The sequence below is a fragment of the Aotus nancymaae genome, unplaced genomic scaffold (assembly GCF_030222135.1).
Source record: "Aotus nancymaae isolate 86718 unplaced genomic scaffold, 86718_ANA_hifiasm-v0.15.2.pri h1tg000004l, whole genome shotgun sequence".
NCBI classification, from domain to species: domain Eukaryota; kingdom Metazoa; phylum Chordata; class Mammalia; order Primates; family Aotidae; genus Aotus; species Aotus nancymaae.
The window spans coordinates 18,321,220-18,340,750 of record NW_026988415.1 but is presented as its reverse complement, the minus strand read 5'-3'; the positions used below and the strand labels follow the sequence as shown (position 1 = coordinate 18,340,750).

The window sequence follows — 19,531 nt, the reverse complement described above, 5'->3', positions numbered from 1 at the left end:
AGGATTTTGCTCACGCTGGTCATCATGCTTGGAAAGCTTGGCAAACATCCTGTTCACTTTTTTGTTCTACAAAATCCTGTATATGCTGAAGTCTCTCTTTCTAACAAATCCCTTGCAACTTTTGTTCACATTCTATGTTTTTAGAAACTTGATTAGTATCTACTATCTATGTCACTCAATTCGGCATTCAGTCATATTTTTCCATACTTTGCTTTTTCATTATCTTAGTGTACTTATATTTAATAGAATTCTAGGCTACTTAACAGTAAGATAAGTTTCTTCATTTGTTAATTCCACTTTTTTTCGGTAGTCTACCACAGCAGTTCTGAAACTCTTTGCTATTGGAACCCCTTTATACTTTTGAAAAATATTGAGGACCCCTAAGAGCCTTCAGTTTTTGTAGGTTATATTTATTAATATTTACTATATTATAAATAATAACTATGATTTGTAAAAGTAATTATTCATGTGACTATAACAACAATAAATCAAACACATGTCAACAAAAATGACATGTTTATAAAAATAACTACTTTCCAAAACAAAATAAAATCAATGAGAATGACGGCACTGTTTTATAATTTTGCAAATATATTTTACGGATGACTGCGTATCAGAAGACAGGTGGAACCTAATGTTTACTGCTACATTCAATTCTTTGTGATATGTTTTTGGTTAAAATATATGAAGAAAATCTAGACTCATGTAAATATGTAGCTAAAAAATGGAAGAACATTTGAATAGTCTTTTCAGATAATTGTAGATATTATTCTTTGATGCTACACCAAAATTTGACAGTGGCAGTTTCTTTAGTGTAATGGGAAATCTGAATCTATATTAACGAACTTTTGGGACTTTGTGATATTAAAACCACTGCTCAGTCTTGTACTTTAAATGGATTTTTCCCCAGGCATGATTTTACAACATTATGCATTGATCATTTGACAAACATTGGTTCACTGACTTATACAAATCTTCCAAATTGTTACACATTTCATTACACAATATTCTAAAAATCACATTAGTTAACATCATGACTGGCCTCATCATAGAAGGGCATTAGTATTGGTAAACTCTCAAGCTCATGGTGGCAGATATCTGTTCCAAAATTCTAATTCGAAGTTTTAACATTGGCGAGAAATACCAGTTGCTTTCCTTAAAGTCATCGGCTCACTTTACTTTTTAGAAAATTGCTGCCAAGAATAAATTCCTGGACACTTGCACCCTTCCAAGCCTAAACCAGGAAGAAGCTGAAACCCTGAATAGACCAATAACAAGGGCTGAAGTTGAGGCACCAATTAATAGCCTACCAACCAAAAATAGCCCAGGTCCAGATGGGTTCAAAGCCGAATTCTACCAGACGTACAAAGAGGAGCTGGTACCACTCCTTTGGAAGCTATTCCAAACAATACAAAAAGAGGGACTCCTTCCCAAATCATTGTATGAGACCAACATCATCCTGATACCAAAACACAGAAGAGACTCAACAAAAAGAAAACTTCAGGCCAATATTGATGATGAACATGGATGTAAATATTTTCAATAAAATACTGGCAAACCAATTGCAACAGCACATCAAAAAGCTTATCCATCACAATCAAATATTGGGGAAAGGATTCCCTGTTTAATAAATGGTGTTGGGATAACTGGCTAGCCATGTGTAGAAAACACAAACTGGACCCCTTCCTGACACCTTACACTAAAATTAACTCCAGATGGATTAAAGACTTAAACATAACACCTAACACCATAAAAACCCCAGAAGAAAACCTAGGCAAAACCATTTAGGACATAGGCATAGGCAAGGACTTCATGACTAAAACACCAAAAGCATTGGCAACAAAAGCCAAAACAGACAAATGGGATCTAATTAAACTACAGAGCTTGTGTACAGTAAAAGAAACAATCATTAGAGTGAACCGGGAACCAACAGAATGGGAAAAAATGTTTGCAATCCACCCATCTGACAAAGGGCTACTAACCAGAATCTACAAAGAACAAAAATAGATTTACAAGAAACGAACAAACAAACCTATTCAAAAGTGGGTGAAGGACATAAACCGACACTTTTAAAAAGAAGACATATATGAGGTCAACAAACATATGAAAAAATGCTCATCAGAAGATCCAAGATGGCCACTTAGGAGCAGCTCAGGATTGCAGCTCCCAGTGAAAGTGCAGAGGGTGAGTGGACGCTGCATTTCCAGACGGATTTTTATTGCCCACAGACCAGGAGAATCCCAGGCAGAGGAGCCCCACGGGTCACCAGAGTGGCTGTTTTGCCAGCGCCCCGGCACAGTGGTTCTCCATAAAAAACACACTGGTCTGGGTCTGGCGAGTGGAGGTCTGTGAAGCCACAGTCGCCCATTCATCTTATTAAAAAAGGGGACTGAAACAGAGAGCCAGGCCAGGAGATTCCTGGGCAAAAAAAAAAAAAAAAAAAAAAAGCGCCACAAATCTCAGCGCCGCTGTTTCAGCCAGCTCAGTGGGTCGCTGCAAAGGAAAGCACACAGATCTGGGCGCCTTTTCAGCAGGCGAAAAAGTCGACCACTCAACTAAAAGAAAAAAAAAAGGCTCTGAGGCAGGGAGCCAGGTGATCAGGCTCGGCTTGTCCCACCCCCACAAAAAAAAAACAAACAGCAATTGGAAACGCTCTTTGTTGAGAGCTTCACAGCAAGCACAGCTGAACCTGGGATGGTCCAGCTCTGTGGGGGAGGGGCGTCCGCCATTACCGAGGCACTCCACCACTACGGAGGCAGTCCGCCATTGCTGAGGCAACCCGCCATTTCAGAGAGAGTTCGTCATTACAGAGGCGAGCCACCATTGCCGAGGCAGTTCTAACTACACCCATATAAACAGGACTGCAGGGAAGCCCACACAGCAGCTGGGCGGACCACACAGCAACTCAGCAAAGCCTCTGCAGGCAGACAGTGACTAGCCTGCCTCCTTGCTGGGCAGGGCAGCCCTGAAAAAAAGGCAGCAGCATAATGGAAATTCCTAAATAAAGCCCCAACACCCCGGGACAGAGCACCTGGGGAAAAAAAAGGGGTTTGTGAGTTCTGCTGCAGCAGACTTAAACGTACCTGCCCAGCAGCTCTGAATGAACAACAGAACTCACAGCTCAGCACTTGAGCTACTATAAAGGACACACTGTCTCCTCAAGCAGCTCCCTGACCCCGTATATCCAAAGAGTCACCTCATAAAGGAGAGCTCAGACTGACATTTGGCAGGTATCTTTCTCGGACAAAGCAGAAGAATAAACTGGTGGCAATCTTTACTGTTCTGCAGCTGCTGCAGGTGAGCCCCAGGCAAGCAGGGCCTGGAGTGGACCTCAGCAGTCCTATAGCAGAGGGGCCAGACTGTTAGAAGGAAAAATAAGAAACAGAAATAACTTCATCATCAACAAACAAGACGTCCACTCAGAGACCCAATCAGAAAGTCAGCAACTACAAAGATGACAGGTGGATAAATCCACAAAGATGGGAAGAAACCAGCTCAAAAATGATGAAAACACCCGAAACCAGAACACCTCTCCTCCTACAAGGGATCACAACTCCTCACCAGCAAGGGAACAAGACTGGATGGAGAATGAGTGTGATGAAATGACAGAATCAGCCTTCAGAAAGTGGGTAATAAGAAACTTCCATGAGCTAAAAGAACATGTTCTAACCCAATGCAAAGAAACTAAGAACCTTGAATAAAGATTTGATGAAATGCTAACGAGAATGGACAACGTAGAGAGGAATATAAGTGAATTGATGGAGCTGAAAACACAACACGAGAACTTCGCGAAGCACGCACAAGTTTCAACAGCCGAATTGACCAAGCAGAAGAAAGGATATCAGAGGTCAAAGATCAACTCAATGAAATAGAATGAGAATGCAAGATTAGAGAAAACAGGGTAAAAAGGAATGAACAAAGTCAACAACAAATATAGGACTATGTGAAAAGACCTAATCTATGTTTGATAGGTGTACCTGAATGTGGCGAAGAGAATAAATCCAAGCTGGAAAATACTCTTCAGGATATTATCCAGGAAAACTTACCCAACCTAGCAAGGCAGGCCAATATTGAAGTCCAGGAAACACAGAGAACACCACAAAGATATTCCTCAAGAAGAGCAACCCCAAGGCACATAATCGTCAGATTCATCAGGGTTGAAATGAAGGAGAAAATGCTAAGGGCAGCCAGAGAGAAAGGTCGGGTTACCCACAAAGGGAAGCCCATCAGACTCACAGCAGATCTCTCAGCAGAAACCCTACAAGCCAGAAGAGAGTGGGGGCCAATATTCAACATCCTTAAAGAAAAGAACTTTCAACCCAGAATTTCATATCCAGCCAAACTAACCTTCATAAGTGAAGGAAAAATAAAATCCTTTGCGAACAAGCAAGTACTCAGAGATTTCATCACCACCAGGCCTGCTTTACAAGAGCTCCTGAAAGAGGCACTACACATAGAAAAGAACAACCAGTACCAGCCACTCCAAAAACATACCAAATGGTAAAGAGCATCAATACAATGAAGAATCTGCATCAACTAATGGGCAAAACAGCCAGCTAGCATCAAAATGGCAGTATCAAATTCACACATAACAATATTAACCCTAATTATAAAAGGACTAAATGCCCCAATCAAAAGACACAGACTGGCAAATTGGATAAAAAGCCAAAACTGATCGGTGTGCTGTATCCAGGAAACACATCTCACATGCAAGGATACACAAAGGCTCAAAATAAAGGGATGGAGGAAGATTTACCAAGCAAATGGAGAGCAAAAAAAAGCAGGGGTGGTAATTCTCATCTCTGATAAAATAGACTTTAAAGCAACAAAGATCAAAAGAGACAAAGAAGGACATTACGTAATGGGAAAAGGATCAATGCAACAAGAAGAGCTAACGATCCTAAATATATATGCACCTAATACAGGAGCACCCAGATACATAAGGCAAGTTCTTAAAGACTTACAAAGAGACTTAGACTCCCACACAATAATAGTGGGAGACTTTAACACCCCATTGTCAATATTAGACAGATCAACCAGACAGAAAATTAACAAGGATATCCAGGACTTGAACTCAGACCTGGAACAAGCAAACCTAATAGACATTTACAGAACTCTCCACCCCAAATCCACAGAATATACATTCTTCTCAGCACCACATCACACCTACTCTAAAATTGACCACATAATTGGAAGTAAATCACTCCTCAGCAAATGCAAAAGAACGGAAACCATAACAAACAGTCTCTCAGACCACAGTGCAATCAAGTTAGAACTCAGAATTCAGAAACCAACCCAGAACCGCACAGCCTCATGGAAAATGAACAACTTTCTCCTGAATGTTGACTGGATAAACAATGAAATGAAGGCAGAAATAAAGATGTTCTTCGAAACCAACGAGAACGAAGACACCACATACCAGAATCTCTGGGACACATTTAAAGCAGTCTCTAGAGGAAAATATATAGCAATAAGTGCCCACATGAGAAGAAAGGAGAGATCTAAAATTGACACCCTATTGTCAAAATTGAAAGAGCTAGAGGAACAAGATCAAAAAAACTCAAAACCTAGCAGAAGACAAGAAATAACTAAGATCAAAGCAGAATTGAAGGAGACAGAGACACGAAAAACCCTACAAAAAATCAATAAATCCAGGGGCTGGTTTTCTGAAAAGATCAACAAAATAGACAGACCACTGGCCAGATTAATAAAAAAAAGAGAGAATAACCAAATAGATGCAATAAAAAATGATAAAGAGGATATCACCACAGATTCCACAGAAATTCAAACCATCATCAGAGATTATTACAAACAACTCTATGCACAGAAACTAGAAAACCTGGAAGAAATGGATAAATTCCTGGACACTTGCATCTTCCCAAGCCTAAACCAGGAAGAAGTCGAAACCCTGAATAGACCAATAACAAGGTCTGAAGTCGAGGCAGCAATTAAGAGCGTACCACCCAAAAAAAGCCCAGGTCCAGATGGGTTCACAGCCGAATTCTACCAGACATACAAAGAGGAACTGGTACCATTTTTGAAACTATTCCAAATAATCCAAAAAGAGGGAATCCTTCCCAAATCATTTTGTGAGACCAACATCATCCTGATACCAAAACCCGGCAGAGACTCAACGAGAAAAGAAAACTACAGGCCAATATCCATGATAAACATAAATGCAAAAATCTTCAATAAAATACTGGCAAGCCGATTGCAACAGCACATCAAAAAGCTTATCCACCATGATCAAGTAGGATTCATCCCGGGGATGCAAGGCTGGTTCAACATACGCAAGTCTATAAACGTAATTCACCACATAAACAGAACCAAAGACAAAAACCACATGATTATCTCAATTGATGCAGAGAAGGCCTTTGACAAAATTCAACAGCCCTTTATGCTAAAAACCCTCAATAAACTAGGTATTGACAGAACGTATCTCAAAATAATAAAAGTTATTTAGGACAAACCAACAACCAATATCATACTGAATGGGCAAAAACTGGAAGCATTCTCTCTGAAATCTGGCACTAGACAAGGATGCCCTCTCTTACTACTCCTATTCAATATAGTACTGGAAGTTCTAGCCAGAGCAATCAGGCAAGAAAAAGAAATAAAGGGTATTCACATAGGAAAGGAGCAAGTCAAACTGTCTCTATTTGCAGACGACATGATTGTATATCTAGAAGACTCCATCATATCAGCCAAAAATCTCTGGAAACTGATAAGCAACTTCAGTAAAGTCTCAGGATACAAAATCAATGTGCAAAAATCACAAGCATTCCTATACACCAATAACAGACTTAAAGAGAGCCAAATCAAGAACAAACTGCAATTCACAATTGCTACAAAGAGAATAAAATACCTAGGAATACAACTAACAAGGAACATAAAGGACCTCTTCAAGGAGAACTACAAACCACTGCTCAACGAAATAAGAGAGGACAAAAACAGATGGAGAAACATTCCATGTTCATGGTAGGAAGAATCAATATCGTGAAAATGGCCATATTGCAAGTAATTTGCAGATTCAATGCTATCCCCATCAAGCTACCAATGACCTTCTTCACAGAACTGGAAAAAACCACCTTAAACTTTATATGGAACCAAAAGAGAGCCCGCATAGCCAAGTCAATTCTAAGCAAAAAGAACAAAGCGGGAGGCATCACACTACCAGACATCAAACTATATTACAAGGCTACAGTAATCAAAACAGCATGGTACTGGTACCAAAACAGAGATATAGACCAATGGAACAGAACAGAGGCCTCGGAGGCAACACAACATATCTACAACCATCCAATCTTTGACAAATCTGACAAAAACAAGCAATGGGGAAAGGATTCCCTATTTAATATGTGGTGTTGGGAAAACTGGCTAGCCATGTGCAGAAAGCAGAAACTGGACCCCTTCCTGACACCTTACACTAAAATTAACTCCAGATGGTTTAAAGACTTAACCATAAGACATAACACCATAAAAACCCTAGAAGAAAACCTAGGCAAAACCATTCAGGACATAGGCGTAGGCAAGGACTTCATGACCAAAACACCAAAAGCATTGGAAACAAAAGCCAAAATAGACAAATGGGACCTAATCAAACTCCACAGCTTCTGCACGGCAAAAGAAACAGTCATTAGAGTGAATCGGCAACCAACAGAATGCGAAAAAAATTTTGCAGCTTACCCATCTGACAAAGGGCTGATATCCAGAATTTACAATGAACTAAAACAGATTTACAAGAAAAAAACAAACAAGCCCATTCAAAAGTGGGCGAAGGATATGAACAGATACTTTACAAAAGAAGACATACATGAAGCCAACAAACATATGAAAAAATGCTCATCATCACTGGTCATTAGAGAAATGCAAATCAAAATCACATTGAGATACCATCTCATGCCAGTTAGATGGCAATCATTAAAAAATCTGGAGACAACAGATGCTGGAGAGGATGTGGAGAAATAGGAACACTTTTACAGTGTTGGTGGGAGTGTAAATTACTTCAACCATTGTGGAAGACAGTGTGGCGATTCCTCAAGGACCTAGAAATAGAAATTCCATTTGACCCAGCAATCCCATCACTGGGTATATATCAAAAGGATTATAAATTGTTGTATTGTAAAGACACATGCACATGTATGTTCATTGCAGCACAGTTTACAATAGCAAAGACCTGGAACCAACCCAAATGCCCATCGATGATAGACTGGACAAGGAAAATGTGGCACATATACAGCATGGAATACTATGCAGCCATAAATAATGATGAGTTCGCGTCCTTTGTAGGGACATAGATGAACCTGGAAACCATCATTCTCAGCAAACTGACACAAGAACAGAAAATCAAACACTGCATGTTCTTACTCATAGGCGGGTGTTGAACAATGAGAACACATGGACACAGGGAGGGGAGCACTATACACTGGTGTCTGTTGGGGGGAAATAGGGGAGGGACAGCAGAGGGTGGGGAGTTGGGGAGAGATAGCATGGGGAGAAATGCCACATATAGGTGAAGGGGAGGAAGGCAGCAAATCACACTGCCACGTATGCACCTATGCAACAATCTTGCATGTTCTTCACATGTACCCCAAAACCTAAAATGCAATAAAAAAAAATCAAACACTGCACGTTCTCACTCATAGGCGGGTGTTGAACAATGTGAACACATGGACACAGGGAGGAGAGCACTACACACTGGGGTCTGTTGGGCAGAAATAGGGGAGGGACAGCGGGGGGAGGGGAGTTGAGGAAGAGATAGCATGGGGAGAAATGCCACATATAGGTGAAGGGGAGGAAGGCAGCAAATCACACTGCCACATATGCACCTATGCAACAATCTTGCATGTTCTTCACATGTACCCCAAAACCTAAAATGCAATAAAAAATAAATAAATAAAATACCAAAAAAAAAAAAGAAAAGAAAAAATGCTCATCATCACTGGTTATGTAGAAAGCTGCTAGTTCAGTTTGCAACTCAACCATGCAAATGCTTTACCTTAAGACTTGCATAGGAGGATGCAAGGCTTATTGAAGGATGAATACCATTATCCTTCAGTCTGCATCAGAAGTGCTTAATGTGTACTTCCCATTTGATACATAGAACATTTTAAAATGTACATAAAGGTTAAAATGTAATAAACAAATAATAGTTATGACTTATAAAAGACATTACTAAGTGAGAATGGCTTTCTACATAGGATTCCAATTTCACCTGAAGGAACAACCAACAAACTATGGCTGTTCTGTTTCACTAAGTATTTTGCAGCAATTTTCTTTCATATATATATATATATATATATATATATAATTGTAATTTAGGTTCTGGGGTTCATGTGAAGAACATGCAGGATTGTTGCATAGGTACATACATGGCAATGTGGTTTGCTGCCTCCATCCCCCCGTCACCTATATCTGCCATTTATCCCCATGTCATCCCTCCCCAACCTCTCTACCCCCCGCTGTCCCTTCCCTATTCCCCCACAAAAACCGCAGTATGTGATGCTCTCCTCCCTGTGTCCATGTGTTCTCATTGTTCAACACCCACCTATGAGTGAGAACATGTGGTGTTTGATTTTCTTTTCTTGTGTCAGTTTGCTGAGAATCATGGTTTCCAGATTCATCCATGTCCCTACAAAGGACACAAATTCATCATTTTTTATGGCTGCATAGTATTCCATGCTGTATATGTGCCACATTTTCCTTGTCCAGTCTATCATCGATGGGCATTTGGGTTGGTTCCAGGTCTTTGCTATTGTAAACTGTGCTGCAATGAACATTTGTGTGCATGTGTCCTTATAGTAGAACGATTTATACTCCTTTGGATATATACCCAGTGATGGGATTGCTGGGTCAAATGGAATTTCTATTTCTAGGTCCTTGAGGAATCACCACACTGTCTTCCACAATGGTTGAAGTAATTTACACTCCCACCAACACTGTAAAAGTGTTCCTATTTCTCCACATCCTCTCCAGCATCTGTTATCTCCAGATTTTTTAATGATCACCATTCTAACTGGTGTGAGATGGTATCTCAATGTGATTTTGATATGCATTTCTTGCTTGGTCTATTGCAAATAGCCTTATAACTGATCTCTCTCCCTCCATTTTTCACAATCGTTTCCCCTTTCCATCCATCCAGACTTACCTTTCAGGAGGCAAACAAAGTAGTCTTTCTAAAATGCAAATCTGGTCACATATTTGAAATGCCAGCTTAAAATTCCAAAATAGTTCCTAATCACCTATTTTAAAATCCACATTCCTTAGCATAGTGTACGTGTATAATCTGCACCTCCCAATTTATTACATCAACTTGGCATTTCTCCAATTTCCAATCCACACACCAAACTCCAGCTATCAAACTCAAGAGTTTGCTTCTTGGAGGCAAGACTTCTTAATCATTCTCATGTGTCAGGCACTGTTCTAAATTACATATATCAGCTCATTTAATCTTCACAACCATATATGGTAGATATCATTTCTAAGTCCATTTTACAGATGAGGAAACTCAGACACAAAGTCACATTGATCATTGGGAGGTCATTGACAGTTTTTTATGTTACAGGATTCTTTGTGTTTGTAAATGCTATTCCCTCTGACTGAAATGCTTTTTGTTCTCTTTTCTAACAAACTTCTACTATCCTTCAAGACTCAGATCAAATATCATTCTTTGAACTACCTTCTCTGGCTACCTCCTTCCGCAGGTAAAGGTTGGTATTCCTTCCCACATTTAGAGCACAAAGTACATATTAAAACTTACCAGAAATAGGCAGCTGCCTAAAGCTTAGCACAGCATAACAGTGGCTTACCAGTAGTAGGTAGGCCTTGCTGTAAGCAATATACGGTATCAAGGACTACAAATTCTACTTTTTATGAACAAGCCAGAGGAAGAAGGTGAGGGTGAGTTTGTTCTTGCTCTCCTTTCCCAACTTCACTCCACCCCAAATCACCATCTCATCCCCTTGGCAGATAGAACTTTACAGATGATCCAAGTAATAGCCATAACTTCCACATGTTGGATAACCCCTATCTGGGGTCTTAAAATCCATGAGGCTTAAACCCACTTAATAATCCCTCAATAAGGTGATGCCTGTTTGGATAATTGGAACTGTCAAAATCAATAAGAAAAGTTTAAAAACAGTCATGACAAGCCACTCTGAAATGAAGAAGCGTCTGTAAGTCACTGATTACTATGATTTTTACAGAGAAAGCTATATAGTCTTTCGTAAATTGAGCATTAAAGTATAAAAGCTCCTTATTCTCTAACACATTTAGAGTTTGAACACATGTAATCTGGCATCTTCTGCTAGGCAGGGATTTAATGAACATTTTGTGGGAACATCTGTTTGTTATTTATCTTTGTCTCATTTTACACATCAGCAAATCCCATTTTACCACCAGGACAGAATAAAAATCACCATTTCATTACACAGTGTTCATAGTTTAAAGCATCAACTGGGGGAAAGAGAAGCAATTGTCAGCACAGTATTCTACCTGATGTTACAAGGAAGAAGTACAAAGGTGAGGAAGTGCAGAGGGGAAATGATTAAATATATAAATCCCTTTAACACACACCTTGCCAATTGCTACTTGTTTTACTGTTCCAGCAACTGCTGAGAATTAAAAGTCACTCTATCTTTCCAGAACGACATTCTTATTCTGCCCTTTTAAGTCTATGTCAACCTATTTCTGTGTGTTTTAAGAGAGAACTTTAACAAAGAAACAACTATTGGGCTTACCAGGTATAGATCTTTGAATATCTGGGAAACAAGGGAGAGGGAGGGAGGGAGAGAGGAAGGAAGGGAGAGAGGAAAGGAGGGAGGGATGGGGGGAGGAGGAGGGGGAGAGAGAGAGAGAGAAGAGAGAGAGAGGAGAGAGAGCGCTGCCATGTTTTCTTCAATATTTCTATTCTATTGCATGAAGTCATCAAGTAACATTTCTATATGCTTCCACTAGTCATTATGAGGAACAGCCAGTATCAAGGCTATCAGGAATGACCACCAGTTCAATGAGCTAAGGCTAGTGAAAAGAAGGGAAAGAATGTTGCCAATTTAGGCAGAGTGACTAAAGCCACTTCTGTATAACATACGTATCATAGTATCTACTTGTAAATTTTGCATGTTTTAAGTTAGATAGCAATATTGAGTGAAATCTTAAATATAACAGTAGTTAAAGGTGACTTTTCCCTAAATCCAAATATATTGTTCTATATGCCATCAAGAATACTAAAATAAGGAATAATAAAGTCACGGTTCTTGCCTTAAAGAACTTGCAATCATTTCCTCCCAACAGTCATTGGTAGTACATATAAATCATTAGTCTTGTAAAGGGGAAACAAGTTTGGCACATATAAACTCACAAAAGAATAGGAGAATATATAATACCCAATCAAACATTGGATTGGGTGGTACAGACAATAAATACTGCTGTAGTTTAAAAAAGGGGAAACTCAATGTTGGCTAGCAAAGGAAGAGGAGGCTTTCTGTGATGTATAGGATTTGAGTTAGGCAAGTTAAATAGGATTTAGAAAGGTAAAGGGCAAGGACAAACAATCACATTAACTAATACTATGTGTCTTTGTCCTATCCCAACACTTGAGTTCTTTCCCACAAAAGCATTATGAAAGTCCCTCCCCATAATACCATCAAACAGGTAAAGGAAGAGATAAGGAGATGCACACATCTCCCTTACACCTTCCTTTCTAAGCCACTGAAGAACAGAAACTTCAGTTAGGAATCAATGTGGATATTTGATTTAAGTAATTGATGCTAAAATATGATTGAGGGTTAATCTTACCATGAGACATTTGTATCTTAAAAGAGGAGGTCCCGAGGCAGGTGGATCACGAGGTCAAGAGATCGAGACCATCCTGGTCAACATGGTGAAACCCCGTCTCTACTAAAAATACAAAAAATCAGCTGGACACGGTGGCGCGTGCCTGTAATCCCAGCTACTCAGGAGGCTGAGGCAGGAGAATTGCCTGAACCCAGGAGGCGGAGGTTGCGGTGAGCCGAGATCGTGCCATTGCACTCCAGCCTGGGTAACAAGAGCGAAACTCCGTCTCAAAAAAAAAAAAAAAAAAAAAAGAGGAGGTCATGAACCAATACAGAATATCTAATTAGTTTAATTATGTAAAAAATGTATTTTTAAAGCTGGGCGAAGCCTCTCAGAAAATTTTTCTTCTATTTGTTCATTTCAGACAATGGCGTTCCTTCCCCAAATGATCTGCTAGAGCTTACAATATGCAGGGTCACTTAGGGTAGCACATGCCTTACCCTGTATATGCAAGAACTACTTTACCTCATTGGGCTCCTCATAGTTGATGCACATAGCAAATTGCTAATACCAGAAACCATCTGAAAAGTTGTTCTAAGTAGGTTTCTATTTTCTTCAGCATTAGTTTTGTTCTGTTTTATTTTGTAAGACAAAGCACTTGTCAAGCTATAGGAACTCATTTAAGGTTGCTAAAAATTTCTCCTGGATGATATAGTAGTCATTTTTATTTATCTCAGTAATTTTCAGCTAGGCTGGTATAGCACCCACTGAAGATCATATCAGAATCTTTGAGAAGTCTTTCTCAAACTATGTCTGCCAATCTCTAATACTGTAATGTTTCCCCACGGTGGCATATCTCTTCTCTACTTGATTTCAGCATCAGCCTATACTTCATACTTACAAAGTATTACTTACTTTCATTCCTAATCTACCTCTGCATGGCAGATCATCATGCTAATGAAGCAATGAAGGAAGAAAAGGAAAATAAGGAAGCAAGAAAGACAATCCTAAGCAAAAGGAACAAAGTTGGAGGTATCACGCTACCTGACTTCAAACTATACTACAAGGCTACAGTAACCAAAACAGCATGGTACTGGTACCAAAACAGATATATAGACCAATGGAACAGAACACAGGCCTCAGAAATAATGCCACACATCTACAGCCATCTGATCTTTGACAAACCTGACAAAAACAAGCAATGGGGAAAGGATTCCCTATTTAATAAATAGAGCTGGGAAAACTGCCTAGCCATATGCAGAAAACTGAAATTGGACCCCTTCCTTACACCTTATACAAAAATTAACTCAAGGCAGATTAAAGACTTAAATGTAAGACCTAAAACCATAAAAACTCTAGAAGAAAACTTAAGTAATACCATTCAGGACACAGGCATGAGCAAAGACTTAATGACTAAAACACCAAAAGCAATGGCAACAGAAGCCAAAATTGACAAATGGGATCTAATTAAACTAAAGCGCTTCTGCACAACAAAATAAACTATCATCAGCGTGAACAGGCAATCTAAAGAATGGGACAACACTTTTGCAATCTATCCATCTGACAAAGGGCTAATATCCAGAATCTACAAAGAACTTAAACAAATTTACAAGAAAAAAACAACCCCATCAAAAAGTGGGCAAAGGATATGAACAGACGCTTCTCAAAAGAAGACATTTATGTGGCCAACAAACGTATAAAAAAAATGCTCATCATCACTGGTCATTAGAGAAATGCAAATCAAAGCCACAATGAGATACCATCTCATACCAGTTAGAATGGCGATCAGTAAAAAGTGAGGAAACAACAGATGCTGGAGAGGATGTGGAGAAATAGGAATGCTTTTACACTGTTGGTGGGAGTGTAAATTATAAATTAGTTAAATCATTGTGGAAGATGGTGTGACGATTCCTCAAGGATCTAGAACCAGAAATACCATTTGACCAAGCAATCCCATTACTGAGTATACATTCAAATGATTATAAATCATTCTACTATAAAGACACACGCACATATACGTTTATTGCAGCACTATTCACAATAGCAAAAACTTGGAACCAACCCAAATGCTCATCAATGATAGACTGGATAAAGACAATGTGGCACATATACATCACGGAATACTTTGCAGCCATAAAAAGAATGAGTTCATGTCCTTTGCAGGGACGTGGATGAAGCCAGAAACTATCCTACTCAGCAAACTAACACAGGAACAGAAAACCAAACACCACATGTTCTCACCCATAAGTGGGTGTTGAACAATGAGAACACATGGACACAGGGAGGGGAACATCACACACCAGGGCTTGTTGGGTGGTGTGAGGCTAGGTGAGGGATAGCATTATAAGAAATACCTAATGTAGATGATGGGTTGATGGATGCAGCAAACCAGCATGGCATGTGTAGACCTATGTAACAAACCTGCATGTTCTGCACATGTATTCTAGAACTTAAAGTGTAATAATAATGAAAAAAGAAAGGCAAGGAGAAGTTTTTAAAAAACTAGAGGCATAGGCTGGGCGTGATGGCTCACACCTGTAATCCCAGCACTTTGGGAGGCCAAGGTGGGTGGATCACGAGGTCAGGAGTCTGAGACCAGCCTGGCCAACATGGTGAAATTCTGTCTTTACTAAAAATAGAAAAATTAGCTGGACGTAATGGTGGGCACCTTGAATTGCAGCTACTTGGAGGCTGAGGCAGGAGAATCACTTGAACCCTGGAAGCAGAGATTGCAGTGAGCTGAGATGGCACCACTGCACTTCAGCCTGGGCAACAGAGCAAGACTCCATCTGAAAAAAAAAAAGGTTAGAGGCATATACAGTACCAGCTTTCTACTTGACTAAGCTTTCAAATCCTGATTGAATGCTCTTCATTCTTAAGGACTGGCTTTCTATTCTCCATACTCTGACTAAGAAGTGTGCTAGGCTGTGTTTGTCATGTCCTAGAAAACCACTTGGTAAATACTCTGTTCCATCTGTAATTGGAAAACACATGACCTGACACTTTTGGCACCATCTGGGGGATAGGGTGTGAGGGAATTAGAAAGGTTCTGCAGAACAATTGACTCCTTGGTAGTAAAGAGTGGGAAGAAAGGGCAAAAGCCAATAAGTCAGCATTGCAAGGCTGGCAGCACAGGAGATGACAACAGTGCAGGGGATGGGTCAACTATGGAAATCATGTGGAACTACAGCTTAATAACCAAGAAGCAGCAAATGCAGAAACTAGTGCCAAGCAAGAGAATGAGATATAGAGGAAGGAAAGCAATGAAATAAAAGATAATACCCATTTCAGGTGGGAAGGCCAAATTCATCTGTAACTCTGAAATCTCAATAAGCTCAGCTAAAAGGATGAAATGCCACAAAGCCTATCTGTAACACTCTATTCCATTATCAAAAGGCATCTTGCTAGGATCCAAAAGAAAAAACAAAAAACACAAAAACAACACATATACACACATACTTGTACACCTACATGCATATGCACATATCTGCACACAAGGATTAAAATAGAAACATGCAGAGACATACACACAGCCACTCCCTGCCCACACAGACACTAACACCAACATATGAATGTCCCTCATACACACATACATATGTATGCTCACTCCAGGATGGGTCTGAGTAAAAAGAAACCATCTCTGACCTAGCTAATTTTCCAACTTGCTCTTGGCTTCTTCACTTAGGAATAATCCCAATCAAATGCAAGAAGTGTGTCAGTCACTAAACACGGTACTTAATTTTGGTTGTCTTATATTACATATTTATACCATGGAGATTCTGGCTACTTTTGAAAAAGTAGTTTTAAAAGGTATAGGTTTTGGTTCTCAAGTGGTGTTACTGGTGAGAAAGGGTATAGGAAAACTATGTACAGAGTCACCTCTCATGGAGTCTTATTCTAAGTGAGGTATGTGCCTTTTAAAAATCAGGCACCCACTATAAATTCAAAGTAATTCCTTTTGAAGTCTAAGTTGGTTTTCTTATTACAGAAATTGACACACTAATTCCAAAATTCATATACAAATACAAGAAACCCAGAAGAGCCAAAACAATCTTAAAGAAGAACAAAGTTGGAGGACTCTCATTTCCTGAGATCAAAAGAATGTGGTACTGACATAAGGGTAGGCATATAGACAAAAGGAATAAAATTGAGTGTTCACAACTAAACACCTATATTTACCTTCAATTAATTTTTGACAAGGGTGCCAAGATCACGCAACAGAGAAAAATGGTTTTTTCAACAAATGATGCAGGGAAAATTGGATATCCACGTGAATAATATAGTTGGATCCCTGCCTCACATCATATACAACAATGAACTAAAATTGGATCATAGACCTATACATAAGAAGTAAACTTTAAAATCCTTAGAAGAAAACATGAGAGTGAATCTTCATGACCTTGAATTAAGCAATGGTTTCTTATATATGATATCAAAACAGAAGCAACAAAAGAAAAAAAAATAGATAACTGGGCTTTACCAAAATTAGAAATACTTTCAGACAAATAATATCATCATAAAAGTGAAAAGAAGCCCTACAGAAGAGTAGGTTTCAAAACCACAACAAGACACCACTTCACATCTATTAGTATAAAATAAAAAGAAAGGCAGACGATAATAAGTGCTGACAAGATTGTGGACAAACTGGAACCCTTGTTTGTTGCTGGTAGGACTATAAAATTGTGCAGCCACTTTGGAAAACATTTTTGCCACCTTCTCAAAAAGTTAAATACAGAGTTACCATATGATCCTGCTATATACTCCTAGGTATATACCCAAGAGAAATGAACACATATGTCCACAAAAAAACTTATACATTAATGCTCATAGCAGTATTATTGACGATAGCCAAAAATAGAAATAACCCAAATGATGACTAGAAAAACAAAATGTGCTATGTCCATACAGTGGCATATTACCCAACCATAAAATGGGCTGAAATACTGATTAGTGCTATAATACAGATTAACCTTGAAATCATTATGCTAAGTGAAAGAAGCCAGATGAAAAAGGCCAAATATTTCATTATTCCATTCATATGGAATGTCCAGAATAGGCAAATCTATATAGAGAGAGTTGATTAGTAGTTGCCTAGTACTGGGAGTTGGAGGAAGGGAATATAGGAAATTGGGAGTTAATGGCTAAGGAGATCTGGGTTTACTTATTTTGGGGGTAATAAAAATGTTCTAAAATTAGATTTTTAGTGAGAGTTGCACAACTCTGTGAATACACTAAAGATCACTAAATTATATACTTAAAATGAGTAAATTTTATGATATGTAAATCATACTTCAATAAAGCTGTTAATAAAAAGAGTCACTCAGGGAGCACATGATGATTGTTTTCCAACATTTGAAGGGCTACCAGTTGCTTGGCATAGCAGCAAGGGGTAAGTAGAATCAGGGTCACCACACTACACACCTCCTCAATTTATGTTGTAGTTTGTGTAGATGGTACTACGTCTAAGAGTAAGACTGAATAGAGGCTGAAAAGAGAGAGATTTTGGCTTATGTATGCAAACATCCAATAACTAGAGCTATTCAAAAATCAGATTTCTTACCATATTGTAGAGAGTGTCAAATTATTGGAAGTATCTAAGCATAAACTGCATTGACCACTTGAGGATGGAGTAGATATAGGTAACAGATTATGTATGAAAGAGAGTGAGGGAAAATGACTTGATAAACTTTAAGGTTTCTTACACCATAAAATTCTTTTAAAATGCTTATATTACAAAATCCTCCTGAACTTTTATCTGTAAACTGCCTTTTTCTCTTTCTTAATAATTTCCTCATTAGCTAGAAATAAATGAGTACTTACATATTCCCACTAGAGTCCTAAGTCCCAATAATCACTTCCTTGTGAAACAATAAAACTTGATGCTGTGGTTTAAGCCGTTTCTAAAATTTATATGCTGTTTCTGGCTCAATCATTTAGCAATGGGCACAACTACTGGATTGCTCTTTCCTTAGTCTGCAGCTGTAAGGGTAGCATTTCATAAATGTTAGTAAGAACAACATGCTACATTGTACTTAACACTGATAATAGTTGATGAATACAAATCATTCTGCACTCTTTTATCTCCTTCCTCCGTCTTCTGTCCTTTCCCCAGATATGGAATAGGCAGGCTGTTGATTTTTACAAGTTGCTTCCAAAGCTCCTGAATGAACCATTTGGCTGAGGGTTTCAAATATTTTGGCTTAAGTCCACCAATGCCATAAGAAACTGGCACTCCATTTTGCAATGCTTTTCTCTCTGTCAATAACTTTAACTTGGGATCATAAAGGGAAAGCATTTGGCAGGTGGTCCATTATGATCTAGATTTAAAACCTCACGGGGAGTCGTCTACTCCACTTTACACTTTACTGGGAATGATTCGATACTGAAAAGAGAGAAGTACAGATATTATGAGAAAAGCTGTTTATCCATCACCTGTTTCATAACAGCAAGGGGCAGTTTACTAACCTGGGAGGGGCAGCTTAGTAATAATGTCCTGAGGACCAGAAATGGCTAAACAGCTTCAAATACCTCCCTCACAAGATTGGTCAAGTACAGGCAACACAATACAGTAGGTGCTAGCTAAGTAGTGCTGGCTGATTTATCCTGGCTAACTGACATCTCAAAAATCTCCAATGGAAAACATCTGCAATGAAATTATACTCATTGTCCAGCTAGTACACCAGAGCCTTACTATAAGTCCCAACCTCAGCATTCATGCCTTGGAACTGTGTTCTAATGTTCTAACATAGCCCTTCTG

General features: G+C 39.0%; 2 protein-coding genes across 5 annotated transcripts in view; both read right to left on the bottom strand.

Annotated features, from left to right (window-relative positions):
* Window positions 1-2,368, bottom strand: part of LOC105721607 (paired amphipathic helix protein Sin3a-like) — a 140,294-nt gene extending 137,926 nt beyond the window's left edge. The window contains 1 exon segment of the mRNA XM_064383628.1: window positions 2,260-2,368. Within this exon segment, the coding sequence (XP_064239698.1) occupies window positions 2,260-2,368 (109 nt within the window).
* ENOX2 (ecto-NOX disulfide-thiol exchanger 2) overlaps window positions 1-19,531 on the bottom strand; it is a 299,872-nt gene that overhangs the window by 257,787 nt on the left and 22,554 nt on the right. The gene's annotated exons all lie outside the window — the stretch shown is intronic.